The sequence below is a fragment of the Oncorhynchus mykiss genome, chromosome 6, assembly GCF_013265735.2.
Source record: "Oncorhynchus mykiss isolate Arlee chromosome 6, USDA_OmykA_1.1, whole genome shotgun sequence".
Lineage (NCBI taxonomy): Eukaryota > Metazoa > Chordata > Actinopteri > Salmoniformes > Salmonidae > Oncorhynchus > Oncorhynchus mykiss.
In genome coordinates, this window is record NC_048570.1 from 94,605,269 (window position 1) to 94,618,519 (window position 13,251).

Consider the following 13,251-nt stretch of genomic DNA (forward strand, 5'->3'; position numbering starts at 1 on the left):
TGTGTGTGTGTACACAGTGTGTGTACACAGTATGTGTGTGTGTGTGTGTACACAGTGTGTGTGTGTGTGTGTGTGTACACAGTATGTGTGTGTGTGTGTATACAGTATGTGCGTGCATGCGTGCGTGTGTGTGTTGCGTGTGTGTGTGTATGTGTGTGTGTGTGCGTGTGTGTGTGTACAGTACCTTGAGGTCAAAGTGTGCTATCTTCCTAGAGTGTAGGTAGTGGACCCCCTCCAGAATCTGTTTGATAAACTGAGTTGCCTCCTCTTCACTCAGAGACTCCTTCTGGGCCAGGAAGTCAAACAGCTCTCCCCCTGACACCCTGCAGCACACACACACACACACACACACACACACACACACACACACACACACACACACACACACACACACACACACACACACACACTGAGCATCTCTCCATCATAGTACAACAGGTGAAAGATAAAACCAGGCTAAGACTACGTTTGTTAGATTAGAACCAGTCTGGCTCCCAGGCTAAGACTGTGTTTGTTAGATAGAACCAGTCTGGCTCCCAGGCTAAGACTGTGTTTGTTAGATAGAACCAGTCTGGCTCCCAGGCTAAGACTGTGTTCGTTAGATAGAACCAGTCTGGCTCCCAGGCTAAGACTGTGTTTGTTAGATAGAACCAGTCTGGATCCCAAACTAAGACTGTGTTTGTTAGATAAAACCAGACTGGCTCCCAGGCTAAGACTGTGTTTGTTAGATAAAACCAGACTGGCTCCCAGGCTAAGACAGTGTTTGTTAGACAGAACCAGTCTGGCTCCCAGGCTAAGACTGTGTTTGTTAGATAGAACCAGTCTGGCTCCCAGGCTAAGACTGTGTTTGTTAGATAGAACCAGTCTGGCTCCCAGGCTAAGACTGTGTTTGTTAGATAAAACCAGACTGGCTCCCAGGCTAAGACTGTGTTTGTTAGATAAAACCAGACTGGCTCCCAGGCTAAGACTGTGTTTGTTAGTGTCTTAGGCAGACACATTATTTGTTTATGACTTTTCATGGATTATAAACGACTACAACATTTCTTAAAATCAGAGGGAATTTCCTCTGGCCTCGTTCTGATTTGTCAGGACCATAAACAGTCTATGGTCTAGGGCCCGTACCCACAAAGCCTCTCAAGAGTAGGAACGGGCTGATCTAGGATCTGTCCATATTGTCTGATTGATTATGATCTAAAGGGCTAAACTGATCCGAAATCATCCGCTTTTTCTACTCTGAGAGGCTTTTTTGTGGATACGGGCCCAGAAGTGTACACTACAAAGCAGGATCAACGAGGTAACCAGCTAACTTTTGATAAAACAACCAGAAATAACCACAACAATTTTTCTGATGTAAGAATATTCCAGAAAGTTCTCTGGCTGACTCCTTAATCCTGGTTTGTAGTGTTCCTCTCTGGCTGACTCCTTAATCCTGGTTTGTAGTGTTCCTCTCTGGCTGACTCCTTAATCCTGGTTTGTAGTGTTCCTCTCTGGCTGACTCCTTAATCCTGGTTTGTAGTGTTCCTCTCTGGCTGACTCCTTAATCCTGGTTTGTAGTGTTCCTCTCTGGCTGACTCCTTAATCCTGGTTTGTAGTGTTCCTCTCTGGCTAACTCCTTAAACCTGGTTTGTAGTGTTCCTCTCTGGCTGACTCCTTAATCCTGGTTTGTAGTGTACCTCTCTGGCTGACTCCTTAATCCTGGTTTGTAGTGTTCCTCTCTGGCTGACTCCTTAATCCTGGTTTGTAGTGTTCCTCTCTGGCTGACTCCTTAATCCTGGTTTGTAGTGTTCCTCTCTGGTTGACTCCTTAATCCTGGTTTGTAGTGTTCCTCTCTGGCTAACTCCTTAATCCTGGTTTGTAGTGTTCCTCTCTGGCTAACTCCTTAATCCTGGTTTGTAGTGTTCCTCTCTGGCTGACTCCTTAATCCTTGTTTGTAGTGTTCCTCTCTGGCTAACTCCTTAATCCTGGTTTGTAGTGTTCCTCTCTGGCTAACTCCTTAATCCTGGTTTGTAGTGTTCCTCTCTGGCTGACTCCTTAATCCTGGTTTGTAGTGTTCCTCTCTGGTTGACTCCTTAATCCTGGTTTGTAGTGTTCCTCTCTGGCTAACTCCTTAATCCTGGTTTGTAGTGTTCCTCTCTGGCTAACTCCTTAATCCTGGTTTGTAGTGTTCCTCTCTGGCTGACTCCTTAATCCTTGTTTGTAGTGTTCCTCTCTGGCTAACTCCTTAATCCTGGTTTGTAGTGTTCCTCTCTGGCTAACTCCTTAATCCTGGTTTGTAGTGTTCCTCTCTGGCTGACTCCTTAATCCTGGTTTGTAGTGTTCCTCTCTGGCTGACTCCTTAATCCTGGTTTGTAGTGTTCCTCTCTGGCTGACTCCTTAATCCTGGTTTGTAGTGTTCCTCTCTGGTGTGACTCACAGCTCCAGGACGAGCACCACGTCAGTGAGGTTCTCGTAGACATCGTGGAAGGTGACTATGTTGGCGTGTTGCGTCTGCTGTAGGATGTTGACCTCTCTCTCTATCTCCTCCCTCCTGACCCCCCGCCGGCTGGATCTGCTCTGGCGTTTCTTGATGAACTTAGCGGCGAACTCCAGACCTGTGCTCTTCTCCCAGCAACGCTTCACGATGGCAAACTGACCGCTGGAACACGGGAACGAGAGAAGGACACAAAAATGATGGAGAAAAAAAATATTCAGCAACACAATGTATGTTGGCTTGAAAATGAATGATTATGATGTTAACACCTACAACATGTGTTCTCTACAGAATCAGATCAGACCAAGGCCAGATTGGACGGTATGTTAACACCTACAACATGTGGTCTCTACAGAATCAGATCAGACGAAGGCCAGATTGGACGGTATGTTAACACCTACAACATGTGGTCTCTACAGAATCAGATCAGACGAAGGCCAGATTGGACGGTATGTTAACACCTACAACATGTGGTCTCTACCGAAACAGATCAGACGAAGGCCAGATTGGACTGTATGTTAACACCTACAACATGTGGTCTCTACAGAATCAGATCAGACGAAGGCCAGATTGGACTGTATGTTAACACCTACAACATGTGGTCTCTACAGAATCAGATCAGACGAAGGCCAGATTGGACCGTATGTTAACACCTACAACATGTGGTCTCTACAGAATCAGATCAGACGAAGGCCAGATTGGACGGTATGTTAACACCTACAACATGTGGTCTCTACAGAATCAGATCAGACGAAGGCCAGATTGGACGGTATGTTAACACCTACAACATGTGGTCTCTACCGAAACAGATCAGACGAAGGCCAGATTGGACTGTATGTTAACACCTACAACATGTGGTCTCTACAGAATCAGATCAGACGAAGGCCAGATTGGACTGTATGTTAACACCTACAACATGTGGTCTCTACAGAATCAGATCAGACGAAGGCCAGATTGGACGGTATGTTTAAAACCTACATGTGGTCTCTACAGAATCAGATCAGACGATGGCCAGATGGGATGCTATGTTAACACCTACAACATGTGGTCTCTACAGAATCAGATCAGACGAAGGCCAGATTGGACTGTATGTTAACACCTACAACATGTGGTCTCTACCGAATCAGATCAGACGAAGGCCAGATTGGACTGTATGTTAACACCTACAACATGTGGTCTCTACAGAATCAGATCAGACGAAGGCCAGATGGGACGGTATGTTAACACCTACAACATGTGGTCTCTACAGAATCAGATCAGACGAAGGCCAGATGGGACGGTATGTTAACACCTACAACATGTGGTCTCTACAGAATCAGATCAGACGAAGGCCAGATGGGACGGTATGTTAACACCTACAACATGTGGTCTCTACAGAATCAGATCAGACCAAGGCCAGATTGGACGGTATGTTAACACCTACAACATGTGGTCTCTACAGAATCAGATCAGACCAAGGCCAAATTGGACGGTATGTTAACACCTACAACATGTGGTCTCTACAGAATCAGATCAGACGAAGGCCAGATTGGACGGTATGTTAACACCTACAACATGTGGTCTCTACAGAATCAGATCAGACGAAGGCCAGATTGGACCGTATGTTAACACCTACAACATGTGGTCTCTACAGAATCAGATCAGACCAAGGCCAGATTGGACGGTATGTTAACACCTACAACATGTGGTCTCTACAGAATCAGATCAGACGAAGGCCAGATTGGACGGTATGTTAACACCTACAACATGTGGTCTCTACAGAATCAGATCAGACCAAGGCCAGATTGGACGGTATGTTAACACCTACAACATGTGGTCTCTACAGAATCAGATCAGACGAAGGCCAGATGGGACCGTATGTTATTTCCGTATCAGAAGATATTGTCAAGAGGATTTTCAGGTATTATTACATTATTACATTTCTAATGTCTGTTGCGGTGAAAACACTGTCTCTGTAAATACCGTAAATGACCACGGTGCAGTCAGAAGGTGACGGTGTGTGTGAAGGGTTAACTCATTTTGTCCTACAGAATGTTCAGACATTTCTTCCTGCTAGGCTACCGATCTATTCATAGTGTAGTGGCACTGCAGCAGCGTGAGCTGAGCCTGACAACTCTGGGGGTTTTTTACGTCATACACTTTCACAGACAACTAAACACATCGAAAGACCATTCGCTGTTGTACACACCTGTGTTCACTGCATACGGGTAGCCTATGGTAGCCTATGGTAGCCTACGGTAGCCTATGGTAGCATATGGTAGCCTATGGTAGCCTATGGTAGCCTTTGGTAGCCTATGGGAAATAATTTGCTGCACTTGATTTAGTACTATGTCCCCTGTACAATGCAACCAGTAGAACAGCGCCAGAAGTCACTCTGAGCTAAATCAAGCGCTCCTCAAATGACATCCAATACTTGGATGTATTGACCCAGCTCTGGGCTTTTATCCTCACATACAACAGAGCAGAGAAAGGACACCAAGAGGACGAGGGAATTAAGTCAACGGTCATTCAGTGGCTGTGTACCATAGTTGCACCCTTCACTCTTAGATAAAAAGGGTTCCAAAAGGGTTATTTGGATGTTTACATAGGAGAACCCTGTTTGGTTCCAGGTACATCCATTTTTGGTTCCAGACATAACTATTTTGGGTTCCATGTAGAACCCTCGGTGTAAAGGGTTCTACATGGAACTCAAAAAAGGTTCTGTCTTGAACCAAAAAGGGTTCTTCAAAGGGTTCTCCGATGGGGACAGCCGAAGAACCCTTTTAGGTTCTAGGTATCACCTTTTTATTTAAGAGTGTGTATTCCCTATAGAGCACTGCTTATGTCTAGTAGGGGACAGGGGGGACAGGGGGGGACAGGGGGGACAGGGGGGGACAGGGGGGACAGGGGGGACAGGGGGGACAGGGGAGACAGGGGGCCCGTAGGGGACAGGGGGGACAGGGGGCCCGTAGGGGACAGGGGGCCCGTAGGGGACAGGGGGACAGGGGGGACAGGGGGGACAGGGGGCCCGTAGGGGACAGTGGGACAGGGGGCCCGTAGAGGACAGGGGGCCCGTAGGGGACAGAGGGCCCGTAGGGGACAGGGGGCCCGTAGGGGACAGGGGGGACAGGGGGCCCGTAGGGGACAGGGGGCCCGTAGGGGACAGGGGGACAGGGGGGACAGGGGGGACAGGGGGCCCGTAGGGGACAGTGGGACAGGGGGCCCGTAGAGGACAGGGGGCCTGTAGGGGACAGAGGGCCCGTAGGGGACAGGGGGCCCGTAGGGGACAGGGGGGACAGGGGGCCCGTAGGGGACAGGAGGCCCGTAGGGGACAGTGGGGACAGGGGGCCCGTAGGGGACAGGGGGCCCGTAGGGGACAGGGGGTCCGTAGGGGACAGGGGGCCCGTAGGGGACAGGGGGGACAGGGGGCCCGTAGGGGACAGGGGGTCCGTAGGGGACAGTGGGGACAGGGGGCCCGTAGGGGACAGGGGGGACAGGGGGCCCGTAGGGGACAGGGGGCCCGTAGGGGACAGTGGGGACAGGGGGCCCGTAGGGGACAGGGGGGACAGGGGGTCCGTAGTGGACAGGGGGGACAGGGGGCCCGTAGGGGACAGGGGGGACAGGGGGCCCGTAGGGGACAGGGGGCCCGTAGGGGACAGTGGGGACAGGGGGCCCGTAGGGGACAGGGGGTCCGTAGGGGACAGGGGGCCATTTGGGGCACAGACAGTGACTGTGACTCCATGTGTTTTTCCTCTACTGTCAGACAGTGAGGTAAAGTAATACTCCACTTCCTCATTCATAGTGTAGCTGTGTGATTAAACATAGACACACATCTCTAAAGATAGAAGGAAGCCATCTTGAGGACGAGTGACTGTCTGCCAGCTGCCTCTAGAGGAGGAGTGACTGCCTGCCAGCTGCCTCTAGAGGAGTGACTGTCTGCCAGCTGCCTCTAGAGGAGGAGTGACTGCCTGTCTGCTGCCTCTAGAGGAGGAGTGACTGTCTGCCAGCTGCCTCTAGAGGAGGAGTGACTGCCTGTCAGCTGCCTCTAGAGGAGGAGTGACTGCCTGCCAGCTGCCTCTAGAGGAGGAGTGACTGCCTGCCAGCTGCCTCTAGAGGAGGAGTGACTGCCTGCCAGCTGCCTCTAGAGGAGGAGTGACTGCCTGCCAGCTGCCTCTAGAGGAGGAGTGACTGCCTGCCAGCTGCCTCTAGAGGAGGAGTGACTGCCTGTCAGCTCAGCTGCCCCTTCTACATCATATCGCTGAGTCTACCTTTAAACAGGGCTTTAATCTACATCATATCGCTGAGTCTACCTTTAAAACAGGGCTTTAATCTACATCATATCACTGAGTCTACCTTTAAAACAGGGCTTTAACCTACATCATATCGCTGAGTCTACCTTTAAACAGGGCTTTAACCTAATTCATATCGCTGAGTCTACCTTTAAACAGGGCTTTAACCTACATCATATCGCTGAGTCTACCTTTAAACAGGTCTTTAATCTACATCATATCGCTGAGTCTACCTTTAAAACAGGGCTTTAACCTACATCATATCGCTGAGTCTACCTTTAAACAGGGCTTTAATCTACATCATATCGCTGAGTCTACCTTTAAAACAGGTCTTTAATCTACATCATATCGCTGAGTCTACCTTTAAAACAGGGCTTTAATCTACATCATATCGCTGAGTCTACCTTTAAAACAGGTCTTTAATCTACATCATATCGCTGAGTCTACCTTTAAAACAGGTCTTTCAGCTACGTCATATCGCTGAGTCTACCTTTAAAACAGGTCTTTAATCTACATCATATCGCTGAGTCTACCTTTAAAACAGGTCTTTAACCTACATCATATCGCTGAGTCTACCTTTAAAACAGGTCTTTAACCTACATCATATCGCTGAGTCTACCTTTAAAACAGGTCTTTAACCTACATCATATCGCTGAGTCTACCTTTAAAACAGGGCTTTAATCTACATCATATCGCTGAGTCTACCTTTAAAACAGGTCTTTCAGCTACGTCATATCGCTGAGTCTACCTTTAAAACAGGGCTTTAATCATGTCAACAAAACAACCCCATTAACTAGACTACCTGCCGCCCCTCCACTCTAACCACTAGACTACCTGCCTCCCCTCCACTCTAACCACTAGTCTACCTGCCGCCCCTCCACTCTAACCACTAGACTACTCTGCCGCCCCTCCACTCTAACCACTAGTCTACCTGCCGCCCCTCCACTCTAACCACTAGTCTACCTGCCGCCCCTCCACTCTAACCACTAGGCTACCTGCCACCCCTCCACTCTAACCACTAGTCTACCTGCCTCCCCTCCACTCTAACCACTAGGCTACCTGCCACCCCTCCACTCTAACCACTAGTCTACCTGCCGCCCCTCCACTCTAACCACTAGACTACCCTGCCGCCCCTCCACTAACCACTAGTCTACCTGCCGCCCCTCCACTCTAACCACTAGTCTACCTGCCGCCCCTCCGCTCTAACCACTAGACTACCCTGCCGCCCCTCCACTCTAACCACTAGTCTACCTGCCACCCCTCCACTCTAACCACTAGTCTACCTGCCTCCCCTCCACTCTAACCACTAGTCTACCTGCCGCCCCTCCACTCTAACCACTAGTCTACCTGCCGCCCCTCCACTCTAACCACTAGACTACCTGCCTCCCCTCCACTCTAACCACTAGTCTACCTGCCACCCCTCCACTCTAACCACTAGTCTACCTGCCGCCCCTCCACTCTAACCACTAGTCTACCTGCCACCCCTCCACTCTAACCACTAGTCTACCTGCCGCCCCTCCACTCTAACCACTAGTCTACCTGCCACCCCTCCACTCTAACCACTAGTCTACCTGCCACCCCTCCACTCTAACCACTAGTCTACCTGCCACCCCTCCACTCTAACCACTAGTCTACCTGCCACCCCTCCACTCTAACCACTAGTCTACCTGCCACCCCTCCACTCTAACCACTAGTCTACCTGCCACCCCTCCACTCTAACCACTAGTCTACCTGCCACCCCTCCACTCTAACCACTAGTCTACCTGCCGCCCCTCCACTCTAACCACTAGACTACCTGCCGCCCCTCCACTCTAACCACTAGTCTACCTGCCACCCCTCCACTCTAACCACTAGTCTACCTGCCACCCCTCCACTCTAACCACTAGTCTACCTGCCGCCCCTCCACTCTAACCACTAGTCTACCTGCCTCCCCTCCAACCACTAGTCTACCTGCCGCCCCTCCACTAACCACTAGACTACCTGCCTCCCCTCCACTCTAACCACTAGTCTACCTGCCACCCCCCCACTCTAACCACTAGACTACCTGCCTCCCCTCCACTCTAACCACTAGTCTACCTGCCGCCCCTCCACTCTAACCACTAGTCTACCCTGCCGCCCCTCCACTCTAACCACTAGTCTACCTGCCACCCCTCCACTCTAACCACTAGTCTACCTGCCGCCCCTCCACTCTAACCACTAGACTACCTGCCTCCCCTCCACTCTAACCACTAGTGTACCTGCCGCCCCTCCACTCTAACCACTAGTCTACCTGCCGCCCCTCCACTCTAACCACTAGTCTACCTGCCGCCCCTCCACTCTAACCACTAGTCTACCTGCCTCCCCTCCATTCTAACCACTAGTCTACCTGCCGCCCCTCCACTCTAACCACTAGTCTACCTGCCTCCCCTCCACTCTAACCACTAGACTTCCTGCCTCCCCTCCACTCTAACCACTAGACTACCTGCCTCCCCTCCACTCTAACCACTAGTGTACCTGCCGCCCCTCCACTCTAACCACTAGTCTACCTGCCACCTCTCCACTCTAACCACTAGTCTACCTGCCGCCCCTCCACTCTAACCACTAGTCTACCTGCCTCCCCTCCACTCTAACCACTAGACTTCCTGCCTCCCCTCCACTCTAACCACTAGACTACCTGCCTCCCCTCCACTCTAACCACTAGTGTACCTGCCGCCCCTCCACTCTAACCACTAGTCTACCTGCCGCCCCTCCACTCTAACCACTAGTCTACCTGCCGCCCCTCCACTCTAACCACTAGACTTCCTGCCTCCCCTCCACTCTAACCACTAGACTTCCTGCCTCCCCTCCACTCTAACCACTAGACTACCTGCCTCCCCTCCACTCTAACCACTAGTGTACCTGCCGCCCCTCCACTCTAACCACTAGTCTACCTGCCGCCCCTCCACTCTAACCACTAGACTACCTGCCTCCCCTCCACTCTAACCACTAGACTACCCTGCCGCCCCTCCACTCTAACCACTAGTCTACCTGCCGCCCCTCCACTCTAACCACTAGTCTACCTGCCGCCCCTCCACTCTAACCACTAGACTACCTGCCTCCCCTCCACTCTAACCACTAGTCTACCTGCCGCCCCTCCACTCTAACCACTAGTCTACCTGCCGCCCCTCCACTCTAACCACTAGTCTACCTGCCGCCCCTCCACTCTAACCACTTGTCTACCTGCCTCCCCTCCACTCTAACCACTAGTCTACCTGCCACCCCCCCACTCTAACCACTAGTCTACCTGCCTCCCCTCCACTCTAACCACTAGTCTACCTGCCGCCCCTCCACTCTAACCACTAGTCTACCTGCCGCCCCTCCACTCTAACCACTAGTCTACCTGCCGCCCCTCCACTCTAACCACTAGACTACCCTGCCGCCCCTCCACTCTAACCACTAGTCTACCTGCCGCCCCTCCACTCTAACCACTAGTCTACCTGCCGCCCCTCCACTCTAACCACTAGTCTACCTGCCGCCCCTCCACTCTAACCACTAGACTACCTGCCTCCCCTCCACTCTAACCACTAGTCTACCTGCCGCCCCTCCACTCTAACCACTAGTCTACCTGCCGCCCCTCCACTCTAACCACTAGTCTACCTGCCGCCCCTCCACTCTAACCACTAGACTACCTGCCTCCCCTCCACTCTAACCACTAGTCTACCTGCCGCCCCTCCACTCTAACCACTAGTCTACCTGCCGCCCCTCCACTCTAACCACTAGTCTACCTGCCGTCCCTCCACTCTAACCACTAGTCTACCTGCCACCCCTCCACTCTAACCACTAGACTACCTGCCACCCCTCCACTCTAACCACTAGTCTACCTGCCTCCCCTCCACTCTAACCACTAGACTTCCTGCCTCCCCTCCACTCTAACCACTATACTACCTGCCTCCCCTCCACTCTAACCACTAGACTACCTGCCTCCCCTCCACTCTAACCACTAGACTACCTGCCGCCCCTCCACTCTAACCACTAGTCTACCTGCCGCCCCTCCACTCTAACCACTAGTCTACCTGCCGCCCCTCCACTCTAACCACTAGTCTACCTGCCGCCCCTCCACTCTAACCACTAGACTACCTGCCTCCCCTCCACTCTAACCACTAGTCTACCTGCCGCCCCTCCACTCTAACCACTAGTCTACCTGCCGCCCCTCCACTCTAACCACTAGTCTACCTGCCGCCCCTCCACTCTAACCACTTGTCTACCTGCCTCCCCTCCACTCTAACCACTAGTCTACCTGCCACCCCCCCACTCTAACCACTAGTCTACCTGCCGCCCCTCCACTCTAACCACTAGTCTACCTGCCGCCCCTCCACTCTAACCACTAGTCTACCTGCCGCCCCTCCACTCTAACCACTAGTCTACCTGCCGCCCCTCCACTCTAACCACTAGACTACCCTGCCGCCCCTCCACTCTAACCACTAGTCTACCTGCCGCCCCTCCACTCTAACCACTAGTCTACCTGCCGCCCCTCCACTCTAACCACTAGTCTACCTGCCGCCCCTCCACTCTAACCACTAGACTACCTGCCTCCCCTCCACTCTAACCACTAGTCTACCTGCCGCCCCTCCACTCTAACCACTAGTCTACCTGCCGCCCCTCCACTCTAACCACTAGTCTACCTGCCGCCCCTCCACTCTAACCACTAGACTACCTGCCTCCCCTCCACTCTAACCACTAGTCTACCTGCCGCCCCTCCACTCTAACCACTAGTCTACCTGCCGCCCCTCCACTCTAACCACTAGTCTACCTGCCGTCCCTCCACTCTAACCACTAGTCTACCTGCCACCCCTCCACTCTAACCACTAGACTACCTGCCACCCCTCCACTCTAACCACTAGTCTACCTGCCTCCCCTCCACTCTAACCACTAGACTTCCTGCCTCCCCTCCACTCTAACCACTATACTACCTGCCTCCCCTCCACTCTAACCACTAGACTACCTGCCTCCCCTCCACTCTAACCACTAGACTACCTGCCGCCCCTCCACTCTAACCACTAGTCTACCTGCCGCCCCTCCACTCTAACCACTAGTCTACCTGCCGCCCCTCCACCCCTCCACTCTAACCACTAGACTACCTGCCTCCCCTCCACTCTAACCACTAGTCTACCTGCCTCCCCTCCACTCTAACCACTAGACTACCTGCCTCCCCTCCACTCTAACCACTAGACTACCTGCCGCCCCTCCACTCTAACCACTAGTCTACCTGCCGCCCCTCCACTCTAACCACTAGTCTACCTGCCACCCCCCCACTCTAACCACTAGTCTACCTGCCGCCCCTCCACTCTAACCACTAGTCTACCTGCCGCCCCTCCAACCACTAGTCTACCTGCCGCCCCTCCAACCACTAGTCTACCTGATCGTAATACTGTACCTTCCTAATTCTTCTCCGATCTCGTAGAAATCCTCCACAGTCTGCTGCTTGAACAGGGCCATGCCTGCAGTCATAGACGGGGACGACGCCGTGGTTATGACGTGTAAATAAATGGGTTCTCTATTCCGTCCATTATAGAAGTAAACCCTGTGTAAAAGAAGAGAATTATATGTCTGATTGGTTCAGCAGGTGAAGTGTCGTGTTTGCTTGGCAGTTGTACAACAACAAACACGGCGACGTGCAACAACATGGCCAACATCACAGAATCAGAGAAACATTTAGCCTACATACAACAAAAAAAACGCGTCTTCCTTTTAAAATCATCATTACAATATATTAATTATGAGAAGAACGTTATAATTAAGCAATAAGGAGGTGGCCCATATACCACGGCTAACGGCTGTTTGGTTCGACCAACGCAATAAGAGGTGCCTTGTCGCTATTATAAACTGGTTACCAACATAATTAGAGGAGTAAAAATAAAAGTTTTATCATACCCGTGGTATACGGTCATGGCAGTCAGCCAATCAGCATTCAGTGCTGGAACCACACAGTTTATAACTAGTGTTATTCCATACTATCACTACTAGACTGTTGGTCAACTCTTATTAGCAACTTATTGTAGACACATTTGATTAGACTTTCTGCAACACAGCACCTTAGATGACGCATACAGATTACCATTACAATAAAGTTAAATAGATAGAAATATAGAGACATTTTAAAAAGATCTTACCATGTTGAAATGACCGTCAAAAAAGCGTGTCCACAAACTTCTTCGTTCACTCTCGTTTCTTTTCAAAGTTTACCGAGCACCGTGTAGACGGTATTTCCCTACTGACCACGTGCGCTCTCAGGTTCACACTAAATGTCACTTGTTACCACGCGATAGGGCTACCTTCCCTGAGTCTATTTTCAAAGTTACAAATACACGTCTGTTTGTGTGTGTGTGTGTGTGTGTGTGTGTGTGTGTCTGTGTGTGTGTGTGTGTGTGTCTGTGTGTGTGTGTGTGTGTGTCTGTGTGTGTGTGTGTGTGTGTGTCTGTGTGTGTGTGTCTGTGTGTGTGTGTGTGTGTGTGTGTGTTCTCTTCCACTGCTTACAGCATACAACGACTGGACAAA

At 51.3% G+C, this 13,251-nt stretch overlaps 1 protein-coding gene across 1 annotated transcript in view; it reads right to left on the reverse strand.

Annotated features, from left to right (window-relative positions):
• LOC110527030 (death-associated protein kinase 3) overlaps nt 1-13,025 on the reverse strand; it is a 39,042-nt gene extending 26,017 nt beyond the window's left edge. Inside the window, exons 1-4 of the mRNA XM_036981640.1 lie at nt 12,867-13,025; nt 12,131-12,277; nt 2,414-2,635; nt 185-323 (exon numbers count right to left, since the gene is read on the reverse strand). Of these exons, the coding sequence (XP_036837535.1) occupies nt 185-323; nt 2,414-2,635; nt 12,131-12,204 (435 nt within the window). The 5' untranslated portion in view covers nt 12,205-12,277; nt 12,867-13,025. The remainder of the gene's footprint in view (nt 1-184; nt 324-2,413; nt 2,636-12,130; nt 12,278-12,866) is intronic.
• Between the last annotated feature and the right edge of the window lie 226 nt (nt 13,026-13,251).